The 26,336-nt window shown below is 40.7% G+C and overlaps 3 protein-coding genes across 4 annotated transcripts in view; 1 reads left to right on the top strand and 2 right to left on the bottom strand.

Moving 5' to 3' along the window:
* IL6ST (interleukin 6 cytokine family signal transducer) overlaps window positions 1–17,048 on the top strand; it is a 36,593-nt gene extending 19,545 nt beyond the window's left edge. The window contains exons 8-16 of one of the 2 annotated variants that reach the window (XM_080372933.1): window positions 1,738–1,820; window positions 2,999–3,218; window positions 4,226–4,402; window positions 4,932–5,033; window positions 5,554–5,700; window positions 6,662–6,802; window positions 8,043–8,139; window positions 10,047–10,128; window positions 10,964–17,048. In XM_080372933.1, coding sequence (XP_080229059.1) covers window positions 1,738–1,820; window positions 2,999–3,218; window positions 4,226–4,402; window positions 4,932–5,033; window positions 5,554–5,700; window positions 6,662–6,802; window positions 8,043–8,139; window positions 10,047–10,128; window positions 10,964–11,689 — 1,775 coding nt within the window. In that variant the 3' untranslated portion in view covers window positions 11,690–17,048. Of the gene's footprint in view, window positions 1–1,737; window positions 1,821–2,998; window positions 3,219–4,225; window positions 4,403–4,931; window positions 5,034–5,553; window positions 5,701–6,661; window positions 6,803–8,042; window positions 8,140–10,046; window positions 10,129–10,814; window positions 10,934–10,963 lie in introns of those variants that run through there. The other variant, XM_080372934.1, reaches the window with a different exon arrangement.
* The window catches only part of IL31RA (interleukin 31 receptor A), a 238,220-nt gene that overhangs the window by 169,912 nt on the left and 41,972 nt on the right, over window positions 1–26,336 (bottom strand). The gene's annotated exons all lie outside the window — the stretch shown is intronic.
* DDX4 (DEAD-box helicase 4) overlaps window positions 13,004–26,336 on the bottom strand; it is a 107,154-nt gene continuing 93,821 nt past the window's right edge. Inside the window, exon 17 of the mRNA XM_080372945.1 lies at window positions 13,004–26,314. The gene's annotated coding sequence lies outside the window, so the exon portion shown is untranslated. The remainder of the gene's footprint in view (window positions 26,315–26,336) is intronic.

Genomic DNA, 26,336 nt, shown 5'->3' with positions numbered 1-26,336 from the left:
ATTTTTTAATTTTGTTCAGCTGTTTTGTTTTGCAGCGTTTCATGACTTAGCAATTGTTGCAGAAACTGTAAACTTGTACAAAAGAAAGCTGCACAACAATAACTGAGCATATTTTTATTGGAACACTGACATTAAAATCACACCCATAGATTTGTTACAGTACAAAAAATCCTGTTCTCAGATTGTGGATTGTTACATTTTCCATTAACAGAACAAAAATATATGTAGTGTATATACACTGCACAATCTAGACCTATGCATTTGGCCTTTTAATTTGCTCTCCGAACAAAAGCCCCATGCTTTGATGTATAACTTGCCTTGGTCTGTTTTCCTCTTGTCATTCATCTGAATAGCACACTTAAAATGAACTGGAGCTAAACCACCTTTAATAGATGGTCAAGAGGTAACTAGTATCTTCTTGAATCTGAACTGGGTCAAGCCAAGGGTCTTTATATCTATCAGAGCAGGCTTGCTGCACAGCTGTGTATATTACAGTAATATGCACTGATTTCTGGGGCCTCTTGTATTATTAAAACACCCTCAAAGGGTTTTGACTTCAAAAGCCTGGTTGGTTTCCTCCTGAATCATCAGTAGCAGCAGCATTGGGAATCACTGGCTGATTTCTGACTTCAAAGAGAATTAAACAATGTGGGGATTTTATGTCTTGTTTTTTCAGAAACCTGGCTATTGTCAGTTACAAACTCTTTTTCTTATTCTAGAGTTCTGAGGAGTCAAACTGCTTTAGCTTGGTTGTGTCCATTTCTACTTTGATAGCCTGCAAGACTGGCTTTGTTTCTGGCCTGTACTGATCCTACTCCATGTGGAGCAAAGGAATAGACCTTCTGGTTGTGTGCTTGATACCCAGTAGGGTATCTTCTTCCCTCCACCTACTGCAAATACTTTGATACCTGTTTAGCTTCTTAGTCAGCCTGATTTTTTTTTTTCTTAGTCGTCTTCTTTTTTAAAAGTACTTTATTTTTTCCTGCTTGCACTCTTTCTGGTCTCCTTACTGTAATATCCTATCTATTTCTGAGTGCCTTCCAAGATGCCCTCTTCTTAAGCAGTTGATTTATTGCAGTGTTTCTATGCATGTCTTCAAATAGTTACACCAATACAGGTTTCATTGTTAGAACAGTGCTTTGCTTAACTGCAGTGGGTCAGAAATCCTTCTTTGAATTTTTTACAGTACTGATGCCAGAAGGTGTTGTAGTACTGTACAAAAGTATTGCAGTTCCGTTACCCTTTTTATCATAGAGAATATAAAAACTTGAGGAATTCTGGCATTCCTTGTGAACTCTTCTGCACTTTTCTGGTTTAGGTGACTTGATATTGAGGGGCAGGGAGAGTGCTGGAGCTATAAGCCATAGCAAGGTTTGCAGTATACCTACAGACAGGGCTGTACCTCTGGACAAGGCTGCATGGTGTAGGTTTGGTTGTGCCTCACTCAGCATTGTCCTCTTGGGCCCAATGTTGCAGATGCTCTGCATGTTGAATCTCAGTTATTTTCAGACTGTACACTTAAGAGTGGAATTGGTGTTTTGCTTATCCCATCAGAAGTGTTTTCATGCAGGTGTTCCACTTACATACCAAGCATTATTTTTTGGAGGAACTAAGGAAATGAGTTTTGCGTATGCTTTTATAAAAAAAAAATAGTGAGCATTTAATGATATTCAAAGACTTAATTCAAACAAATGCACTAAAAATACTTGCACTACTAAGCACTGTTTGTTTCATCAGAGCCATCCAAAGGACCACCCATATGGAGGGTCATTGATGCATCTTGCTCACCAGCTTCCTGGACTGTGCACCTGATGTGGAAGGTAAAGCAACATGCTCAACCGCAGGAGTTGAGCATTCTTTTAAGAACATGGGTTTTTAAGGGGCAGAGTTTACCTCAACAAACATGAGAACATAGCTGGGATAGTACAGGTTTTATTGACAGAAGTGACTTTAGTATTTCTATTGTAATAGTTAGTTATGAAAAATTAAAACTACGGATGTAAAGGCCATCAGTTAACTGACACACATCTGTGATCCAGAATATACAGAATTCACTTCTGGATTCCTGACTTGCTGTCTTCAAGCAGTCTGTGAAATTGGAAACTTTCACGGGAATAAAGTAAACCTTCATGTTACGGCTTCTGCAGTATCTTAAAACTTTTGTAACACTGTCTGGATAAGGGTACTCCAGCTGCAAAATCCATTAAGCCTAGAGCTGTACTAGAGACCAGGCATTAAATACTGCCTGTTGTATGCAGTGGGCTTCTGTGTCTAGTTGGTTGATTAGTCTAGCTGAGAAAGTGAATGCAATTATGATCAGTCCCCATCTGCTTTCTTTTGGTCCTTGAACTTCATTATATTTGAGCTAGCTGTGTTTTTATTACTTTTTCCCTGTTTCCAGGTGGCTTTTGTGAAGCTGCATGTGTATTGATATAGCATCATTTTCTGATGTAACTTTGTGTGCCATGTGGCCTTTCTGACATTATTTAGCTTAGAATTGGAAAACTGGTGTTACTTTACAGTTTCAACAATTTTCTTTTGTGTTATCTGAAAACTAATACTGTTACACAGAAACATTTCATTTTCTGTGTTATCTAATGACACAGAAACAAGTATTTTTCCATGTATAGTAAAAGAAAACTACTTGGGCTGTTTTGCATTCAGGTTCAACACAGCTGAAGACATGAGATTCTGTTTATGTCATTGTTGTAAAGTCACATAAAATTCAGGTTTTATCAACACTTGTTCAGCAATCTTTACAGAATAGCTTTTATTAGACTGTGAGCCAAGAAAAAGAGGATCTAAACCAGAAGTAGTTCTGGAAGTTAGTACGTTACAGAAATTAATATGGGTTATTTGCATGTCCCTTTAATGCGCAGCTATCTGATCTATGTAACTTGTCTCACTCTCAGACTTGTAAATTACACATCAAAGACAAAGGTTCAGTCACATTTGTTCAGTATCAATATAATCAAAGATGTGTTTCTGTTTCTAATAGCCGTTGAAGCCATTTGAAGCCAATGGAGTAATCTTGCAGTATGAAGTGACTGTCAAAGCTAAATCATCTCCTTCCAGTCCACCAGAGAAATACAATGTTAATGCCACCAACCTTACATTAAAGCTGCCGAATGGAACTTATGAAGTGACTGTGATTGCCCATAACCGAGCTGGGGCATCCCCTCCATCAGTTTTACTTATCCCAGCAAGTAATTCAAAAGGTTAGTGTCCTAATAACATCTCTTTCAAATACATCTGTATGGCTTTTGTTATAAAAAAAATACTCAGTGTTGTTAAATTATACTTCAATTATGAGTCCACATCAAAGGTTTATGTACTCACACCTTCATTTGAAGCTAGGTGTGCTATTTTGAAGTTCTTTTTGATGCCTAGAGTTACTGTGTGCTGTATTCCCTTGTTTCTCAGCATAGTAGGCATTTTTGTTTTCTTTTTAAGAAAGCAAAGGGTGGGGGAAGCAAGTATCCTTTACTTTATATATACACCATCTCACCATTGTTCTGCTTTCTGATGCAGGCAGGAATTTTTTTTCCCCTGCCCCTTTCTTTTGTCCCAGTCTCATTCTTGCCGGTTTTCAGTGTCTGTTCATGTTCATTTTTCTTATGTTCTTTTCATTGTGCAGCAGTAGCAACTACAGGCTGGTTTCTCCATACTTCCAGCCTCCTTGTAGACAATCCAAACGCCACCAGGATAGGAAGCAAAAAAAAAAAGCATATGGACAGATGTTCGTTTTAGCGTAAACACCAAGGGAGAGCCACAAATTCTAAAACTATTGGATGAACTCATTAAGGGTATGTTTCAGACAGAGTAGCATTGCAGCCAGAAGTACTAGGTAAGGTAGGTGAGTATGAGGATTAGGATGGGAATTCAAAGTGTCTCAAGGTTTGATTGCTCTCTAAAATAGACCCTTTCTTTTGGAAGAAACATAGCATCTCTTTAGTGCAATACAGCAACTTACTCTGAGTGCAGAGAAGCTGAGTCTAATTCTAGTTTTTTAAATAGCCTAATAATGCTTGTTTTGGACCTGATAAAAAGATTTAGACATAAGCTTCCGATCTTCAGAAAATGGCTTTTACATTTACCTAAATTCTGCCAAATTGTCACCATTACAATAACCCCAAAGTATCCATATTTGACAAATAACTATTATTATGAATATCTAGGGGAAGAACTGCAATATTTATTACTATTCTGTTTTCTGTCATTGCAGCTCCAGTGAAGAATGTTAGAACACTACCTAAAGATGGCAAGTTGTGGGTAGAGTGGACTGCTCCTAACAGTTACGTTCTTAAATATGTGATTGAATGGTGTCTGGTGTCCAACAGCTCAGACTGCGTCATAGAATGGCAGACCGAACCAGGAAGTGTTCAAGAAACATACTTAAAAGGTATTTGGCTCATAAATCTACAAATATTTGTAGAACACAATAATAACCCAAGTATTATTCTCGAAGTAAGGAACATCTCATGCTGACTAGAATTTTATTGTAGGACAGGAATCTGGGATAATGCTGAGGGCATCTCTTGGTTTATCATGAGTGTGGAAGTCTGTATGTTTTTATTTGTGGTTTGACATTTACATTATGTAACAGCAAGGGGTTTATCTATGTTTTGGTTTTAGTCTTCTCATTCTTGGAAACCATTAAAGAAGTAAAAAGACTAAGTGCTTTCAAAATCAAATTCTTTGATCCATCTTTCAGTTCAAACAATGAAACTGGATCAGTTTTACAGGTTTATTGTTCATTTAGTTAATATTTTGGAGCAGTATATCAATGAGCTCCAGAAAGATAGTCAGCTGCATTAAATAAAAGTGCCTCTAATAAATCAAAATCCAGAATGCCGTATCTGAAGTAAATGAGAAGGGTGGTGAGGAATTTCGCTGTCTGTGAACAATAAATTTTAAATTCTTTTTACTAGGTGGTATAAAGCCGTTCAAGTGTTACTTGATAACTGTGTACCCTTTATATGCTGATGGTCAGGGAAGTGGACAGTCTGTGAAGGCTTATCTTCAGCAGGCTCGTAAGTATAAAACAGTCATCTTGGAGCACATAAACTAATTTATTGACTAAAAATTAAAACCTTTGCTTTAATGTGGACTATGTAATGAGAAATGGACCTACGCTTTAGGGTCATCTGACATAATTGATCTTGTCTCATCTATTAACATCTATTCTGCTTATTTACATCAGTTAGGACTTAAGCAGATGTCCGTGGCTAACTCCCTTTTTTCCAATCTTTATCAGATAATTTGGTGTGATTTTGTTATTTTATTGGTTTAATAATATTACTATGCTGACATTTTAAATTTCAAGTATAAAGCAAAGACTAATTAACTTGAAGATTTCATGTGATCTGCTGATTAGTTTTTTCCTTTTTTAAAACATCTCGAGTTGCTATGTTGTCTGAAAATAATGCTTTGCAGATGAGCTAGCAGCTATTCCCTTGAAATTTTTATGCAGTAGGAATTCAGTGCTCGTTTATTAACTGCTTCTGTGGGTGTAAGGGTGCCCAACAAACTAATCTTCATCTGTCATTACAGGTCCTTCAAAAGGACCAACCGTTCAGACAAAAAAAGTAGGAAAAGCTGAAGCTGTGTTGACATGGAACCATCTCACAGTGGATGAACAAAATGGATTTATCAGAAGTTACACTATTTTTTACAAAACTATCGATGGAAATGAAACAGGTAATGGAAAGCAGAGAATTGGTTTGTGGCATTGAAGTATTCCACCTGTCTCGTTCATAATATGTGTTACTGGAAAAAAAGGTACAGAATTGAGTGTGGCTGACAGTTTGTTCTGATGACATAAAGCTGGTGTCTGAGGTGTAGCTCTCCTCCACACCGAACAGATAAATCCCTAAGAAAGAATTCAGCCCATTTAGTCTGTGTGTAACAGGGTACTGAGTTTAGTTTCTGAAAGCTGATTGGAAGGTCTTGTGCTCCCATCTTTCTATCTAAATACAGGGTGAGATGGTGGTATAGGAAGATGAAGCTAGACCATTCAAGATGTAAAGGAGTTATCTACATTTAACTATGATAAAAACTTTGAAAGAAAAGGGGGTGGTGTAGGTGGATTTTAATCCTCCTGGCTCTCTAAATCAGTACATTACTGATGCAAAACACCTTGTTTGAAGTGCATTTTAGTTCTGTGTGGTATGACCCGCTGGCATAAGACAGGGAGCTAACACTCTCAGAAGTTGGGGGTTTTTTTTAGATTTCTTTAAATTGGAGGAGCCAATTACTTAAGCCTGCCCTACTACTTGTTATTTCTTGATAACAATTTTTTTCTAACTAATAACTAGGTATTTCTAGTTCACCATGTATTGTGCTTATTAAAGACCTTTGAGCCTCAGCTTTATTACTAGTTCAGTTTGTAGCTACATTCTACAAAGCAGGGGGAACTGCACAGGATGTGTACACATAAAATATGATCAAGAAGGAGAGTAAATTCAAACACTTGAACAGAAACAAATGAATCCCAGCATTTGTTGTACAAGTTTGTAGTCTCCGTTGTATTTTCCATACAGCCATGCATTTTACTGAAACTGTCTTGCACATCTGAAGATACGATGACCTAATGCTGTTGTGTTTTTGGAGACCTAATAAATTGTACAGAAGACTAATATAAATTTTTTCCTCTCTTTAGCTGTGACAGTGGATCCTTCCAAGACAGAGTATACCCTTTCTTCTCTTACCAGTGACACACTGTATACTGTGCGGATGATGGCATATACAGATGAAGGAGGCAGGAGTGGTCCTGATTTTACATTTACTACACAAAAATTTGGTAAGGAAGAGTGGCATAATTAGTAGAAGTAGTGTTGCAACTGCATAGCAAGGCTCTACAAAATGTGATAGGAGAGGAAGATGATTTTAATGTAAAAGAAAAATTTTTCAGTTGCAATCATGTTCACAAGGTGTGTAATATCCAGGTAGTTTGTTTGTTACTCAGAGGTAGCTTAGTCAGGGTTTCTTCTGATTGTACAGAGGATGAACTGTCTTCTGCAGGTCTCCTGGATTGCTCTTCTGTGTTGGCAGACATGCTGTGTTTGGATGTGTGTTTTGTATGCTTTAGGTTATAGTATTCTTTTGCCTAGCCCTGTGTGAGTCATTAGCATTTAGTCAGTGCCCTTGTCTTCTCTTCTGGTGTCTGATGGCTCCTACCCTGCTCTTAAAGAGCCCAGAGACTGTTCTAATCTGAAGGGTGATTGGGATCTGCTGTCCTGAGAAGTGTCCTGAGAAGCTGCACATGTGTTCTGGAATCTTCACCTGCTAATCTAGGTGGCAGTCAGCACATGCCATTTCTTACACCACTTCCCGAGGTTCCACATTCTCATTCATATCATTAGTTTGCTACAGTTCTCTACAGAGACTCATTTTGAAGAGTTACATTTATATGCCAGCTTGAGAGAGGGCTTCCTGTTTGTAAGGGCAACATTAACTGAACTTAGCTGTGGAAAGCACTTTAGATTTAGCAGGGGTATTGTTGGTTTTTTTTCCTGTATGGTGTTACTCTTCCCTAAACATTCTGTAATGTTTACTTAAGAATATGTATAACATTGGAAGGAATACATAACAATAATGCAACCTGAAGTGTTTGCACAGGATATTTTTATGTACAGAATAAGCTGATGGATGATGTGTGACTTCGCTTGCATTACTTACTTGACTGTTGATGTTACAGCAGCCAGTAAGGCTCTGAAACACCTGGACCACAGATGAATTCACATAGTTATTGTCATATCTGTCCAAACTGTAAAATTACTTGCTTTGTCAGTGTTGCAGCTTCTAGGGCAACCTATGTTTTTTGTTGATGCAAGGCGTTAGATTGCTGAGACAGAGCGTTTCATGTTTTCACCAACAGGTTCTTTTCAAATGATGAAAAGGTTCTTTTGAAGGTGAAGCTTAAGACTTCCATGCTGCATGTGTATTCAGTTTCAGATTCTCCCTGTCCCTTTGGAAATGCATGATGCTGCTGAGTTCCTTAAATGCTGAAGTGGGCTATAACGGCTTCTCTCTTTCTTCAGGGAAAGGAGAAATTGAAGCCATAGTTGTACCTGTGTGTCTAGCATTCCTGTTGATTGTGCTCCTTGGAGTTTTGTTTTGCTTCAACAAACGTGACTTGTAAGTATTAATGAAGTCTTTCTCTTAGGCTTCTGATATTTCTGAGCATAATAGATGGCAATAATTCAATACAAAAAACCAAATAGTTTGCAGTTAGATCAGAAAAAGAAGGTAAAACATACACACATTGATTGGTGATAACACTTCTGTTTCCTTGAGAAATCAGGACCTCTTCTGATACTAATTTCTTACTGTAAACAATTAGCACACAAACTAAACATTCCATGACTTAATCCTGCAAGAACATTCTTGCTGTTCTTGCTAAAGTGGTCAGGGTTAGGCTTGTTAGGTTTTGATCAGGATATACTGTCTGTGTTTTCTTAGTCATATTATAAGAGCAGAATTATGTCCCTAGTGTGAAGCACAGCAGATTTTTGCTGGCTGTGTTTGAGCTACTTAATTACAGTGTTAGCAAACTTCAAGCTTTACAGCCAAAAAAATTAGGCAGACCTCTTATCTACCTTGCATAACCTCAGTCAAACTCTGTGCCTTTTTACTATCTGCGGGAAAACATTCTGCCTCCTGCTCCTTCTACCCCATAGGGCTTTAGCTGAGAGCTTAGTGCTGAAGTGTTTTCCTTGGCCAAGGTGTAGCACTTCTCCAAAGTCCTCAGTCAACTATCTTGCAGGGTTCTTCAGAGTTCTCCTACAGGGGATCTGTTGTTGGAGCCTGTTTATAAAAGAGCAGGATAGATGCATCAGTTTCAAAGTTTGTCTGATTGGAGGTGATTTATCTACAGAGACTTCTATGGTTGAATAACAATCATTACATTCTTAAACTTAAGAGTTCATAGTTAAAAAAAACCAAGCAAGTTTTTCTTCAAATATTTTCACTTTATTTCTAGCTCTGAAGTTGGCTTAGATTCCATGTTCTGGCTGAATATGACCCAGCAGTGTGCCCAAGCTGCTAAGGAGGCCAACACCATCCTGGCTTGTGTCAGGAACTGTGTGGCCAGCAGGGCTGGGGAAGGGATTGTCCCCCTGCACTGGGCACTGGTGAGGCTACGTGTCGAATCTTGTGTTCAGTGTTGGGCCCCTCACTGCAAGAGACACATTTTGATGCTGGAGTGTGCACAGAGAAGGAAGATGAAGCTGCTGAAAGGTCTGGAGGACAATTCTTATGAGGACTGGCTGAGGGAACTGGGGTTGTTAAGCCTGGAGAAAAGTAGACTCGGAGGAGACCTCATCACTCTCTACAGCTACCTGACAGGACATTGTAGGCAGGTGGAGGTAGTCTCTTCTCCCAGATAAGAAGTGATAGGACAAGAGGGAATGGCCTCAAGTCGCACCAGGGGAGTTTTAGATTGGAGATTAGGAAAAATTTCTTCACCAAAAGGGTGGTCAAGTATTGGTACAGGCTGCTCAGGGAAGTAGTTGGGTCACCATCCTTAGAAGTATTTAAAAGATGTGTAGATGTGGCACTTGAGGACATGATTTAGTGATGGACTTGGCAGTCCTGGGTTAACAATTGGACCTGATGACCTTAAAAGTCTTTTCCAACCAAAATTATTAGATACTGGCAACTGTGATACTCATAGTTATCTTAAAGAAGCAGCAGTGTATTTTTTTTTTATACTGACATGCATCTGACTTTACCTAAAAAATTGTTCTGTAGATTATAGAGTGCTATAAATTTGAAAATCCCTCACTAAACATTACTGTTTGTTCGTTTGCCTCGGTGTTGGATGGCCACATCTAATGTGTGGAGGAGTTAAGTGCAGTGCTGTGTTCTGCTAACTAGTACAACTTCCTACAAAGATGTAAAGCATAGCAGGAAGCATTCCTATTTGGAAATAAATATTCTTGCAAAATTGCTGTCTAAGGGAGTGGTGTACTGGATTATGCCGTACTTCCTATCATTCTGGGACTGCAGCTTGTAATTTTATTCCTTTTTTTAATCCTTTACAGAATTAAAAAGCATATCTGGCCTATTGTCCCTGATCCATCCAAGAGTAATATTGCTCAGTGGTCTCCTCAAGTTCCAGCTAAGGTAATACTCGTCTTTCTTCCTAGTCCACAAGGTTTCAAATAAACTAACCAGTGGGAGTCTTGTGTTTTCTAGCACACATTTCAAGGAAAAATAACCCTGGATGTTAAGTTTCATGGCTGTGATACGATATGGTTAGAAAATGTTACTGCATTATTACATTCAGTGTTAAAAATACATGGCCCATAGGAAGTTCACAGCGTAGAGCAGGCTTTAACATTGTGAATTATATTCAGTTTACTGGTTAGGAGAGTCAAGTCCTAATTATTTTACTCATTCATAGGAAATCACGATTAAGTAAACAGAATTCATGATTCCCTTTCTTAAAACCCTGAAATGATTTGTTTGCGTAGCTGTCGTGAATCAGAGAAAGCTCTAAGAGTTCCTCGTGGATGAGGTGGCAGCAAAATACATGCCCCATGTGGGGTGAATGACATAGCAAATTCTGTTTGATAAACTGTGGCTGAGTTGTATGAATAAAAGCTCTGACTGAATACATTATTGGAAGTAATGTATGTGTAGCTCTCAACATAGATTGTTCCGTGCTGCACAACAAATGGTTCTACATTTACAGATAGTAAAAATAATGAAAATTAGAGCAAAACTTGCGCACCTACTATGCCTTTAGAATAGCTGCATAATTAAGACTTTGTATTGGAAACATAGCTACATCCTTCATTTTCTAACAGATGCTTTGGAGATACTGCCAGACTTAGTAAGAAGAAAATGCATATGAAGAAACTCAATACAATTACAGAATAAAAGTTCAGATATTTAATGGGGGTTTTGATTTTTAACATAAACTTCCTCTTGGGCAACATCTATCTCTTTCTTCCAGCATAACTTTAGTTCCAAAGATCAGATGTACCCAGAAGGCAGCTTTACAGATGTAAGCGTCGTAGAAATAGAAGCTGATGACAAGAAGTCTTTTTCAGAACAAGATCTGAAACCCTTTGACTTGCTTAAAAAGGAAAAAAGTACTTCAGAAGGGCACAGCAGTGGTATTGGAGGATCCTCATGCATGTCTTCTCCTAGGCAAAGCGTCTCTGACAGTGATGAAGGTGAAACTACACAAAACACTTCAAGCACTGTACAGTATTCAACTGTAGTACTTAATGGCTACAGAGACCAAACACCTGTACAAGTCTTTTCAAGGTCTGAGTCAACTCAGCCACTGCTAGATTCAGAAGAGAGGTCAGAGGATCACACGGGAGGAGGTGACAGTACAACACAGAGGCAGCAGTATTTTAAACAGAATGGTGGTCAGGATGAAACCAACACAGACAGGCCATGCTTTGAAAGAACAAAGCAAATTACTTCTGCTAATGAGGGGGATCTTGTTGGATTTGCACAGCTGCAGATCTTGGGTCAGAGTTCACAGCCGTTGGGCCTTGGGCTGGATAAAAGTACCCAGGAAGCTGCTTTATCAGATATTTTACAGACAAGTACTGAAGGACAAACTGTGAGACCTGAAACAGTGGAAGGGAATCCACCATCAGCTGATGAAATGCCAAAAAGTTACCTCCCACAGACTGTGAGACAAGGAGGCTATATGCCTCAGTGAGAGAAGACTGGTTGTGTTTAGGCCTTCATTAGTGCCTGTTCACACTTTCTCCTGTGTCTCTGATAAACTAAGCTAGGTATTTTTATCTGAATGCAGACTGAAATACTGAAATTAAGTGAAGAGTAATTTGACAGAGTACAACAAGGACTGTGTTTTTGTGGAAAATTTGCAGTCCAGACCTACTGGAGACTGATTTACGCACTACATAAAATGTTTTGTCTGGATAGCTGGGGTTTTTGTGTCTTGTAACAGATTTACATGATTGAAAATGGCAAGTTTCAATTATCACATCAGCTGATAGACCTCCTAGAAGAAAAGTTCTGATTTGTGACAGTGTACAAGCCTAAAAAGCCAGCTTTAGTTGCTTGGAGCATCTTTGTGCTAAAGTAAGACTGAAGCTTAGTATTCTAACATGGAAGAATACTTGTCATGGACTTTTCAGTAGCTTGATTCACTTTCTGAATTTTGGCTTGGCCCAGTGTCTCAGTTTCCAGCTTACCAGCCATGCAAATCATGTTCATCCCTGTTGAAAAATTATAAAAATTAAATAGAACATACTATGGTCTGCAAATAAGAAAATACAGTGATTGCTTGACTCTGAATGCTACTATAACAATTGATATTCTGCCTACATTTAGATATGTGTGCACATGAATTAGATAATAATTTGGCCTAAAAATGTGCCTTGCAGCTTGACACAGCAGTTCAGTCTCATGTTCAGAAGTTCAAAAATCCAGATGGAAACACAGATTGAGTCGTTTAAAGGCTTTGTACCCAAATTACTGTCTGATTATACTGTACCTCTCTGGTCATAAAAACTGCCTTTGTTTAATAAGTGCACCTTTGCTGTAGATGTCTTGAGAGGCAAGTTAGAAGCTGTAAGTTTTTAACATTTTTCTAACTGGTCAGGAGAAAGGGAATAATGACCTTCTTCCTGATTGACTACAGTGATTAGTGTGCTGTAACCTCACTGCTAATGCTGCAGGACCTTGAAACTGAAAGCAGTAGAAAACAAAGCATTTAAGTCATTGAAGCTCTCAGAAGGAAAAAAACAAAACCTATACCCTGAATTTGAATGTTATTGGTAGTGTGTATCTATTAGCAATCATGAGCCACATGTAACACATGGATTTCAAGAAAAAAGTAAGGAATTTTATGTCTCACTTCTTCCCTGTTCACACAGTTTGCATTTTATTAAAGAAGATACATATCTCTCAGACTTCTTCCCAAGAAAAAATTTAAAGAAAAATGAAATTACATTAAAATAAACCCCTTCTCCAATAATAAATAGAAATTTGATGGCACTCTTGTAGATTTTAATTTTTTTAACAACCTTAGTCTAGTCAGCTTTTTAATTTGACACTAAGAAAACCTTAATTCAAGACACTAAATGCTGTGGTGTGAGAATAAAACAAGGGTTTTATTTCTCCTTCGGCAAAAGAGCTATGTATTTAATACCACCTGTAAGCTTGTGTGCTGGAATCTCTAGTGCTACTGTTCTGCAAAGCACTTGCTAAAGGCCCTGGAAAGGCAGGTGTCAGTATCATTTCAACTTCCCTTGTCCTTGTCTGCCAGCTTGCATGGAAGGACAAGTTTATGTATAAATATTCACACAAATGTGTCTTCTGCTTTTATTACAAAGAAATTCAATGCTGGAGTGAGTTCATGAGATTACCTCTTGGGAGTCTGGACTACTTAAAGCAGAGGAAGAATGCAGAATCTTTAATAACATTTCAGTATTCCATGGTTCCTTTCCCTCAACAATGTTGTTTTGGATCTGGGCTCTTTTTTAAACTAAAAAGCTATGTTGTAGCTTACTATAACTAAACCTTTCTTCAAACCAGTCCACTTCCTTTTTTCCCTATTCCACCTCAGCACTTTCAAACACCCTTGCAGAAGACGAGGGCATGGTGAAAACTATGCTGTCATGAGACAGCAGAGACCATCTTCCGTTTTCTCAGAGGTTGAATGAGCGTTTCTTGGAATTCCTCTTAGAAAATAATAGCAGTTACTTTATTGGGGGATGGTTCACCTTCTCTATGCAAACTTCATGCGGACTGTAGAAACCACAAGTAAAAGGGAAAGTCTCTGTTGAGCAGTGTGTGTGCTTATTAGAACTAACCTGCAGCCACATGCATCTAATCCACCTCCTGCTCATCTTTGAAGTATTGTGAGCCACAACCTGGCTACTTAGTCTGAACATTGCTTCAGAGGCCTGGATGTTTCCAAAAACATGCTGATGATTTTTTTAAAAAAATGTTTTTGTGATCTAGTAACAATAACTTTTGATAGCATACATCATATGTGAGGGACAGCTTGAGTTATTCCTGAAGTTGCTATTTGCCTTTCAGTTGTGTGAAGGGAAGGCATGTTCTTCTCAGTTGGTGTTAATCATGGACCATTTCCAACTTTAGTGTCAAGAGATTCTCATTTTTAAAGGTCTCTGCAAATCGGGAGTTCTTGCCTGTCACTTAATGGCATCTTTCTTTCTTTGTTGTTTATGAGCTAGTGTTAATGAACTCTCACAGAATCATACAGGAGAGTATCCTAGGGAGACTTCTGTCTGTCAGGCAGAATTACATTCTTTCAGGCTTGTGCATTTATCTAGGGCTAAAATACTAAAGACTAAGCAGGAGATACTGAGGGGTGAACAGCTTGTAGAAGTCACAATACAAGTAAGTAACAGGTTTACAGCTTGTTAATAAACCTATGTGCCAAATACTGTATCATGCAGTGTTCAGAGTTTAACAGTTTTATACTTTGGATCATAACAATCCAATTGTATCAAATAGTTGCCTACAGGTTTTTAGAGTGTCTGTAATGTAATTATAGCAATCCACTGAAATTCTCTGAACTTGGCCCTAAGATAGTAATTAAAAAAGCTTTCTCTCCCCATCCCCCCAGCCAATTATTATGGTGCACTTTACAAAATTAATAAAGGCATTATTAAAATAAAATCACACTTAAGTATTGACACTTTCATGTCCATCTTGATTTTCTGGAATGGAATTTTTCAGGTAGGGGTAGGAGAATATTTTTAAAGACCTTGTTACTTTCTTGGCAGAAAAGGGAGGCTAGTAGAAATACACAGTATTTTTCCTGTATTACCATGTTTGAAACATGTCTGAAGTGCAGGCTGGCTAACTGCTCTGTTCACAAGAAAGTGAATATATTTATCCTTGTAGTTCTGTTGTGGTTCTTTTGGAACAGGGGTTGTTTCTGGGGTGTGGTGGCATACTTTCAAGGTGGATAGTCTGGGAATATCCTCTTAAACTGTAGCGAAAGTCCTGGGATTATGTTCCATGTGCCCTACTATAATAAACTAAACTGCCTGTTAAGCCTTAAACCTGGCAGCACAAAGCACAGCAGAATTTAAACTGTTGTGGAATGTTTGTGACAGGCGTGTGCCTATCTGTGCTACAGCAGCCTAGCAAAATGCAAGTTATCAGGACTGGAAAAAACTTTGGCCCTGAGAAGAGGAAGTAGTTTTCATATGAGGGCTGAATCCTGTTCTTGAGCACATGAGAAGCCCTGTGGCCTGGGTTGGGGTTTGCAGCTTTAGCTTTGACTGTAAATCATGAGCACCACCAGATGGTTAAAACTTACATTAGTATGCCCAGTGTGTGGTAATCACCATGCTGATTGAACTTCAGTAACTGAACTTGTTTAATTAGTGCCAGGTCTGAATACCCAAGACCCACATCGATATATGCTGATATGGTATTGACTTCTTAGTGGGATCTGAAACCCCAAAGACTATCAAATTGTTGATAGTGAGCTCCACTCCAGGATATACACATTTTAAATTGTAATTTATCTGCATTAAATGGGACTAAATATACCGGTTTGTTTTCCCTGAGGCAGTTGTTACAACTAAGTTTAACTGTTATTTGGATATATTAACCATGTCAAAAAGTTCTCCTGACTGATAGACTGTAAAACTTCATTAATACCCTGTAACCTCTTGTCTGTTTGCTAGGATGGATACATATAGCTATTTTAAATTCCAAGCATTACTCTTAATGTTATTTGGAAGCAGTTTATAACAAAAATGTTGAGTCTTGTCACAAAACAGCCATTTGGGAATTACAGCCAACTGCAGAGTCTTCAGCTTAGCTCTTGATCAAGAAAACTGTGGCAAAGTGGAGGTTTAAGTGCAAAAGTCTGGAGAACAGTAAAATTAAGTATCTGGCATTGGACTCAGAATTTCCTATTTCTTTTTCTTAAAAGTGAAAGGATCAGTTAAGAAAGATGAAGCTGAAATGCATATGTGTGTTTGCTTTTACTGTTGTTTCCTTTGTAGCACTTGTGCAATCTGAGCCATTCCTAAAAATGAAAGCAGTGCTGACTTAATGCACAAGGATGCATTTTTAAGGCCACAAGATCTGATACAAACACATTTAAAATTACCAACAAAGGGCCAGATCTCAACAATTGTCCACTTCCCCCCTCTCTTAATTTTAGTGCCGAGAGAGGGTGGGCAGTAAGTGCCTCCCAGAATGCAGCCTTAGCCAGTACTTGCCTTTATTTGCAAGGACAACCTTGAAGGGGATATATGCAATAAAGTCACTGATACTCTGCAGAAGCACACTTCTGTAACAATAGATGAAAAACACATTTGGCACAACTGTCGACAGACAGCTGGAAAGCTCCACGTCCTCCTACTCGGACCGAAGCATCTTCTGCACCACTCATCAGCTGTTCTCCAACAACTGCAGGCACAGTAGACGAGTGTTGTCTGCAGTGCTGAAACTGGTAACTTCTATTGCTTTTCTTCATATCAAAGCACATTCTTTAATGGATCCAGTCAACTTGCCATGTTTTTTTAACACGCCAGTCTTGTTTACAGTATCACATATAGCCTGACACTTTGATACAGTTGGGGTTGAGGAATCTGCGATCTTTAAGTTACTGGTCACCGAATGTTGCTGTGCTGATATATGCATCTGGGTAAGCGGAGGCGTGGGACATGGGGATAGACATACTAACAAGGAAAGTGCCTTGATGCTGGATTGGATGGCTAGTGAATGTAAACATTGAGTCAAATTTTGCTATGTACTTAAGTAGGTATGGCTGATTAACCTACTGGTGATTTGAATGCCAGCTTTAAAGGGCTTGTATACTCTAGCCAGAGGTTAAACTTGTAAATGCTGCATAAGCTGTCTCTGTATGGAAATGTGTTTTAATACCAGTACTCTATCTTGATTCTTTTGCAACCTGCATGTTTATTGTCATATAAACTCTGCTTTCTACAATTTACTTCATGGTCAGTTTTGAATGTCTTCCTCTGTTACCCAACTGAGCCTGAATGTTGCATTTGTCTAGTACATAATATATGAAAAGAAAACAAAATTCCATACTTGCCTTGTGTGCTGGAGTCGGTGTTTTGTAAGGCTGACTTAAGTAGTAACTACAGAAGGAGAAGAGCCTGGGCACTAATAGGCAAGAAATGGAGAGACATACCCAAGGAGATATATGACCATGGTATACCAAGACAAAAGGCTGCCCAGCTGGGTATATGGGCGAGTTCAGCAGCAGGTGAATGCTCCTCAGTCCTCTCTTTGTAAATTGCTCCTGTAAATAGGTGTCTGCTATGAGTGATTGACCTGTCTCATGGTCACTGTTGTAGCTACCCAGCTCTGTTCCTGCAGCTGGCCATGGGTGTGCGTGTTCTGTGCTCCACGGCCACACCAGGGAAGCAGTGGCCATGTCCGCCTGCAGCTCCATCCCCTGAAGATATAGGACTGGTGCTCCAGGCAGGCTTGTTTAGGTTATTTGAAAATGGGAAGAATGTCCAAAAATCCAGTTGTAAGGAACAGTGTGGGAATGAGAAGGAGAGTATAATGCTGTACCTCTGACATTGCTCTCGGTCTCACTTGGGTTTGGTTCTTTTGTTTCTGATGGATGGAGGACCCTCACAGGCCTCTTATGAACATACATCTCCGTAACCGAAAAGCACAGTTGGATCTTCAAAAGACATTCACATCTGCAAAAGCCTTCAAAGGTGGACCTGAGGGAAGGCAGCTTCCCCTTCCAGGCTGAAGTTCTGATTTGTGTAGAGGCTCAGACCCGGGTAGGGGGGTGGGGGTGTTATGTGTCACCATCAGCACCAAAAATGGTTTCTGTCACTGCTGCAGCCAAGCCATCCCAGACACATCATGCCAGTTAACACTTTGGGGTTACATTAGGTGCAGATATAACACTAGGCTCCTTTTCCTAAAATGCACACTGTTACTGCACAGTAGTTCACTTCCCACTGTTTCGCGTAAGGCCCCTGAAGTTTCTACAGCAACATGGAGTTTTTCCGCATGTCCTCATGAGCTTGTCTGAGCATCAGCACAGCTGTGCTTCACAACTGCAGGGCAAAGCTTATGCAGACGAGGCGGCGGCAGCCTGGCCTTTATGGAGTGCCTCACTGCGGGCAGAGCGAGCTTGCTTGCTGTAACTGTCACACGAAGGAAACAAAGCTGGGCAGTGAGCGATGGGAATGCCCTGCTCTCCACAAGAAACCTATTTGTGCAGTGCACACATCTCATGCCAGAAGCCGCCAGGTTCATGGCAATAGCCCTCCATCCCCATGGCTGGGGGCCAGCAGAGCCTGCAGCAGAGGCGCTGGAGATGTGCCTAACCCCATGCCAGCTGTGGGGCTGCCAGGCTTTGTCCTGCCAGGAGCCAAGGACGGGCACTGGGCAGCAACAGCACAACAGCCTCGGATATGCACAGGAGCCCCCCCAGCACTGCGCAGCTCAGGGCGATGTGTTTGGAAGGGCTGCTGGAGGAGTATGGCTTCATTTTGACCACCAGTAATCACAGGAACGTTGAACTGCTCCACAAAAGCATCTTGTCTTTTTCCAGACAGTGGTGTTCATAGTTGGAGCAATCTAGCACCTTCCTGTCTTCCTAGCAGTCTCTAACTGCCATGAAACAACTACCAGAGCCAAAATATCACTCCCTCCAAATAGCAAGGAAATCCCTGGCTCAGCTAGGGAGGCTTTGAGCACAAATGACCCAACCAGGAGGTATGGGACAAAATTCAGATTCAGAGCCAGTAATCTGACTCCAGGGTTGCTTGCAAGGTGGAAACACGCTGTGCACTGGGCATTACGCTGGCTTTCCTTTCCCAGTAACATGTAAGTCACTTGAGTGCTGGGCTGGGTCAGGGGCCAGCAACAGGTGTCAGTGATGGGACAGTTCTGCAGGAGCCATTGACCCCTATCCACCAGCATTCCACCAGTCCTCTGCATCTGCTGGCACAGCCAGTTATCCTGGGCACGTAATGCTGTGCAGCAGGTTCTGGGCACCAACATACCAAATACAGCTCCTCAGAAAATGCTCTCCAGGACTGTGGCTGCCTGGGACACTCATGACCTCCAGGATGCAGCCAAGCAGCAGACACATGGCAGCAAAGCTGACTGGCACCAGTGAGGGTGCACCCTGGTACTGGGGCTGTGGGCAGGAGCCTGGGGACTCAGAGCAAAGAGCTACAGACCCACTGCTCTCAGCAGTGCAGCATGGCCCAGCTCCTGGCCTTCCAGGTGCACTTCTGAGAGGTCCTGGGCAGCCCAGCCTGGCCCCTGAACCCCAGGGCCCATTCAGCCCACTGGGTCCATGCCAGGAGATGGCAGCAGCATGTTGCCTTTAACAGCTCCAGACCCAGCTCCTACCCGTGGCCAAACTACGTATTTTTCTAATATTTCTTTTCTGATGGTTTAGCAAGTCCCCTTGGCTTCTCTCCTGCCTCTGACCCTTTTTTCGTGCTTCCATCACCCACGGTCCTGAGTGGGACATTAAATCCAGACACATAGGCAGGCTCAGCACCTACATGCTGCCAGGCAGGTCAAGGTCCCAGAGACCTCTGGCACATGTTATACTTGGTCAGGGCTGCACAATAGCTGGTCCACATGAAACAAGCCCAGACTACTGGCTCCTTGTCCGTGCCAGCTGACTAATACGCTGGGATTTGCTAATAGGAAACCAGTTCTCATGCATTGCTACAGCCTGAATCACTGCACGGCACCGTCCAGATAAGTAATTACCACTGACCCTCATTTGTTACTAATATACATTCCCACGCACTTTGGGAACCAACACAGGGCTCTTGAAGTATATTTCTAGACCAGACCTGGGGCAGCAAAACTACTCCAGCTTGAACAGATGCCGCTTTTTCCCATTTTGAGGAGATCAGCAGCGGAGAAAGAACATACGTGGCTACATGTGCATCAAAGAGCCACGGGGACCACCCCACTGTGCACACTACCTCTCTCCATCACCACTGCGGGACTTAGATATGGACAAGGTGAGGGTGCTATTTTGGTGCCGAGACAAATTTTCCTAGACAGGGGTACTGTTAACAATCGTTAAAACATATTCCCGCTGCCATTCATCATGGATTATATGAAGCTTACCTTGTGTTGAGTCAGAGACACCTCCCTCCTTCCTTTCCCATCTTCCTCTCCCAGACGTTTGCCTAGATAGCCCCAGGGCAAAAAGCAGATGCCTGCAGAGACTGCTCCAGGCACAGCTCTTTGAGCAAGTCCCCGCTATGCTTCGTTTGCTGCAGGCATTTTGACTCACCTGTTTGCTGGATATCTTTCTTCTTTAAGTGAAACTAGTAACACTCCTGTGTCAGGCAGGCTTTTCATTTTATTTATTAATATAAATTAAAGCCATTTGGATAGACAATGCATAGATACACATCTGTAAATGAATGGAAATTGAATCATAACTCAAGTACGAAAAATAAACGCTTATCAACCTTTAAAATTAGCCTGAATGCAACGCAGAAGAGAGGTCAGACTCTGTGAGAGTGCAACATATTTAAATACAAATGTCAACACTGAAACACCAGAAATAAACAAACACTGCCAGAGCACAAACTCCTTTAAAGGCAGTGAAACTGAGACTCATCCACAAAAGCTCGAGTAAGTAGAGACATCTCATGCAACATGTGTTTCTGTCCAGAGAGAAATCTCGAGTTAGCCAACCCTATCATATAAGAAAAAAAACAGTCCCTAGAGAAGTAAACCTCTGTGGTGAGAGCAGAACAACCACAAGCTGAAGACAATTCATTCAAGAATTCATCTGAGCACATGGCAACAAAACCCACTCACCTCAAAGCAAGCAGGGGCACATGGATTTTCCCCACACGTGTACGCTCCTATCCCATACTAGATGCAGCATTACTGCTGAGCACCAAGCGAGCTACCTCACTCCTGTCTTAAACTCAGATCAGGAACCTGGGCCATATCCACAGGCTAGCAGACCTAGTAGTAAATTCAAGGCTTAAATAACTTCACAGCAACTTGCTCAGTAGTTTTGTATTGAGACAGTCACACAAATCGAAGGCACTAAGAAAATGGTAAGTCCCTAGGGACATGGGGCTGGGGAAGTGGGAATGCGCATAGGGAGGGTGAAGAGGGGTGGGGGAAAGGATGGGATCACCTCTATTTGAGACCAAGCATCTCCTCTCCCTCACACGCCAGTATAATCAGGAAACATAGTACACAGCTTATATGCAGGATCATCCTTTACTTTGTAAAGACAGCACTTCAGAGAGAACCAACCCTGTGTGCTGGAAGAAAGGTGAAAATCTAGACTCTTGTGTCCATTTTCACCCAAAACAACTGAACACTCCCCTGCTTCCTTCCTCTCGCAGCTCAGACAGCACAGAACCTTGTGAGGCTTACAGAGTGCAGATACCTTTCATAAGGAAATGTAAAAGCAAAAGCAGAAGAGAGATGCAGTCCCTAAGGACAAGAAAAACGCGGCCTATTTGTAAGCCAAGCTATAAAACTGTAAAAAAATATTACTGGAAATGAAAGCAAATGCAGAGAGCTCACAGGCGAGCAAAGCAGACAGCAAAGGCAGCAAACCACGAGGGCAGCTGTATGGATATATGTGTTGCCAAGCAGTCTGCTAGTTATGCAAAAGCTTTACATTAAAAGCAAAAACACTATCCCTGCTGTTTACTTCCTCCTGTGTTCAGAGGATTTTTAAACACATTTTGTAAATAAAAACATCTGTAGCTCATAAACTACTGATGCTAGCATAAATTTCTACTCCTATAAGGGGGGGGGGGGGAACCAAACAGGAAAAGGAAACAAAACCTAGAACTCCATCCAGCTCAACACCCATCCCTCCCCAGTTAACTGCTTCAGTTAAAGACAGTAGCAGAAATACAAAGCAGAGACCATGCCCAGACTTAGCAAACACTATGAGAAGATTCATTTCAGAAGCATGCTGTGCTTATTTGGTAGAGTTAAGGACAAGAAGAAATTTCTTGCATTCTCTTACATTAGGACATAATTTACCATAGTATCATTTTAGAGTGCCTTTCACACTCTTTTTTTTTCAGAATAAAGTATTGGATTAAGTTCAGTAATGTTCTAAGTGGGCATTCCAGAGCATTTACCCTGATTATAATCTTATGCTCATTGTTTCCAACATCCCTGAACACTGTTGCATAACCTTTCCATGATTATAAAACATGTTACCTCTTCAGCAAACTCCATTAAGCATACAGTTGCTCATATAATGGCAAAAATTCTGCAGAAATTAACCCTTGGCTAGGTCAGCACTGCACTCTGAGGGTAACGGTGACAGACCAAGGAAATCTAAACAGGGCTGGTTCTCTGAGAAATGAGTACTCACTTCAAAACTTCAGTTCTTTCAAGTCAGACACTGAAATCTAGAGAACATGCAAGTTGGCTCAGCAGGCTTTCAGCAACGATAAAGCGCCTGTAGCTCATCAGTGTGGGGCTGAGCAACGCCTGAAAACCAAGACGATCTAAGAGGTTGAGAAAAATGCTCATGGCAGACATTCAAACTGGGGGGTGTTGATCTCATTACTCAATAGGACTAGTCAATGTTAAAACACCACTCCTGACATATAAGATACTATATTATAGCACAGCTTCTTTGACTGCTCGAATTGGGGAGTACAAACCCGCTCAGCTTGGATGGACTATTCTGTTACTGAGCACGCCTTGGGCTTCACCAGCTCCCCAGCATCCTCATCCCACAGCAAATGAGCGGCGGGGCAGCCTTCCACCCTCCTCCGCGCTCGCAAACCTCACCCGAACAACCTGAATAACTCAGGACCCTGGGAACAGGCATTACTAAGCTACAGAAGGGGCAGCTCGGGGCAGCCTGCGGCCTGAAGCACTGATCTCAGACAAACTTAGATACATGACTGATTTGAAACTGTTCCCCTTTCCATTTGGGGAGAGCATTTTCTGCAAATGCATTGCCTTTTATGAGCCGAAGAAAGCAGAGCATAGGAATGGGCAGCATGAAATAGTCACTTTGCTTACTTTTCAAGTATCCTGTTTTAAACAGTTAGGACAGCAAATCTAAGCCATATGTACACACACCTGTTTCTGTCCATGTTTTGATATTCTATCAAAAAAGAATCATATCATTTCACACAAGAATGTTGTCAAACACCTGTTCCAGCTGTTGGATAGTCACTTTTCCATGTCCATGTTCTGAGTTCAAAAGACCTAGATAAAACTATAGCTTGGATTAAATTGCAAGGTGGCAGTAAATAATTAATTACTCTTGGAAAACAGGGCAAATAAAATAATAATACAAAAGCCCAGGCAAAGAGTAGGAAAATTAATCCAAGTTCACTAGATCAATTATATTTTTGTCAAATACTGAAAAAAAGAATTTCTGCTAAGTAGGAAAACTGTGAGGAAAACTGAAAGACATAAAGGATTAAAAAGACAGTATTGTGGTCAGAGCCTCCCTCCTAAGTTATCAGACTGGGAAGTACAAAATGTACACAAAAAGTTAGTATTTCATAATAAATAAACCTAATAAGCATTATGACTTAGAACAGTTCTTACTACAAAAAGAATGCTTGATGTTTTTCTGCCAGCTCCATTTACAAACATCATCCTTTGTATACAGGACAAATCACCTGCTTTAGGTACACTCTAGTTCTGAGTCAAGGGTAGCACCATTTTCTGATAAATAGCACTACTACAAACACACCATAAGACCACTGTATATTTTACTTATGTCTTGCCAGGAGGCAGAAGAGGTTGCTGTTAACAACTACCTGAACTTGCAATAAGTCCATATCCTCATGGGCTTAAGGCTCTTGCACTGAGAATGTCTTGCTTCCTGCTATCAGTATAGCAAACATTAACACGGGGCAGCAAAACAAGTCTTCCACTGTCTTTGCAGTAGATTTTAAACCTGAGCAAAGCAACTCAGAACAGTAGCTCAAATACACATTTAATCTGTTCACAGGCAAGCTTTATATAGTTTAGAATCATTTATGGTACATAAGCTCTATGTGTTAATTTCCAAGTAAACTTCGGCAGAGTATCTTACCTGAATATTTCAGAACAGCTGCTAGTAAAACATAAAGCTATTGAATAAATATTCACAAATTATTTCTTATAATCCAAAGAGGCATGACATTTTTTGCTAAAAATACTGTTTTGTGACACCACGGAGATTTAGAATTGCATTGCTTGTTACATAAACAACTTCTCAAGCATTGTGCTGCTGAATCTTCAATACTTTGTGTTTTGACACCAGGGTTAGCAAAGTAAAAACATTACAACCTAACACCTGAAACCTCTGCTATTAACAAAGCTCTCTTACTCAAATTCACCAAGGGAGATTTCATAATTAAAATCTAAGATTTTTTTAACATAGAGCTTCAGACTTGATTAATTACCTTCAATGTTTCTAATCTCTGACAACCTAAGGCCAAAGGATTTGGTCCCATTCAACTGCAAAAATTACCAGCTGAAACCTCGCTTTCATGAGTGCACCACATTGCATGCACCACAGTTCGTCTGAGGCTGCAGAATGCATGATCTCTGGCATTTGTTCTACCCAGCCTTTCAGCGCCATTTTGAAATGTATGAAACACAGACCAGCATTAATACCCTAAAATCTTCGTGTCTGCAGAGATCTACTTATCTTAGTTGCCCTGCCTATCACAGCTGCAAACACCAGGCATTTAAAGTTATTATCTTACTATTGATCATCATAATTATCTGTACCATGGGAGCACTGGAAGATATATACCTGCACTGTCACCGTAGTTCAGGACTTGAACCTGCCTGTGTCTCAAGCTTCTTAATCATCCAGACTGCTTAAGTGCTTGTTTGCACTGAACTGCAAATGGAAAGAGCCAGCCACCTCCTCACATGGGAAACTCAAGACACAAAGGCAACACATACAGTGAAACAAGGAGCATCAATCCAAAAGCACAGCAACAAATACAGTAAAGTCATAAATTAAGATTTCTGGTGTGGCCCGGATCCTGTGGGCTCTTAACGCTAGACTCCATGGATAACATAAAATAGATCCTAGCACTAAAACAGCCTCCAAACTCATCTATGGTGATGAATGAGATTGAATAACAACATAAATTATATAAACAACTTCCTTCTCTGCAGGTACTGCCACACAAACACTAGAATCATACCTTACTGTGTCTGCATTCAGGTGCACATACACAACATAGATGTACACAAAAACTTCAACAGTTTCTCTGAGGAATCATTGTAGTCACATAGATTATATGTATCTGCGTAACTGCATCTTTTCTGCTGAAGCTACACAAACTTGCAGCAGCAACATGGCCACCGCCTCCTCTTCTCAACAGTTTACGTCCAAAGATACTCTCACAAACCCTAAAGGAAGCAAACAGTGAACGTAACATTTGAACTTCCCTTGCCTGTGAATGTCCAATATACTGGAAAAACCATACCGTGTAGACACAGCACAATACGCACTCCATTGTGTCTGTAAATATATTTCACAACAAGGATGCTTAGGTTTTCTTATACTGGCTGATTCAGTGAAGACAGGCACATATGCATATATGTGTGCAGTAACTCTGAACACATTTTCATGTGAAGTCTAACAACCATTAGGCGGTGGTGAATCAAAATGCCCATACAAATAATTCAAGACTAACTGGCAAGAAGCTCAGAACAAGCAAGACGTGATTGTGTCGAGTAGGTTAAAAAGCATTAAGATAATTCTAAAGCAATTTTTATGTTTACAAGTGGTATGCATCAGCACTCCTACAAAAAGCCTGTAATAGAATCAGATTTGAGATTTCTTGAAGTACTTAGCTCCTGTCTGTCCTAGGAAATAATGTCAGCAGGGTAGTTTCTATCTGGAATGCACCCTGTAGACTCACACAATCATTCAGGTTGGAAAAAAACCTTAAGATCAACAAGTCCAACTGTAAACATTACACTGCAAAGTTTACCAGTAAACCATGTTCCCAAATGCCACATCTACAAGTCTTTTAAACATCTCCAGGGCTGGTCACTCAACTGCTTCCCTGGGCAGCCTGTTGCAATGCTTGACCACCCTTTCAGTGAAGAAATTTTTCCTAATACCCAATCTAAACCAACCCTGGTGCAACTTGAGGCTATTTCCTCTTGTCCAATCACTTGTTATCTGGGAGAAGAGACCAACACCCACCTCAACACAACCTCCTGTCACGTAGTTGTAGAGAGTGATAAGGTCCCCCCTGAGTCTCCTCCAGGCTAAACAACCCCAGTTCCCTCGGCTGCTCCTCATAAAACTTGTGCTCCAGACCCTTCACCAGTTTCGTTGCCATCTCTGGACACGCTCCAGCCCCTCTGCGTCCCCCTGGCAGTGA

Source organism: Falco punctatus (assembly GCF_963210335.1).
Source record: "Falco punctatus genome assembly, chromosome: Z".
Taxonomy (NCBI): domain Eukaryota; kingdom Metazoa; phylum Chordata; class Aves; order Falconiformes; family Falconidae; genus Falco; species Falco punctatus.
Note: the sequence above shows the minus strand (reverse complement) of the source record. Positions and strands in the feature narration are given on the sequence as shown.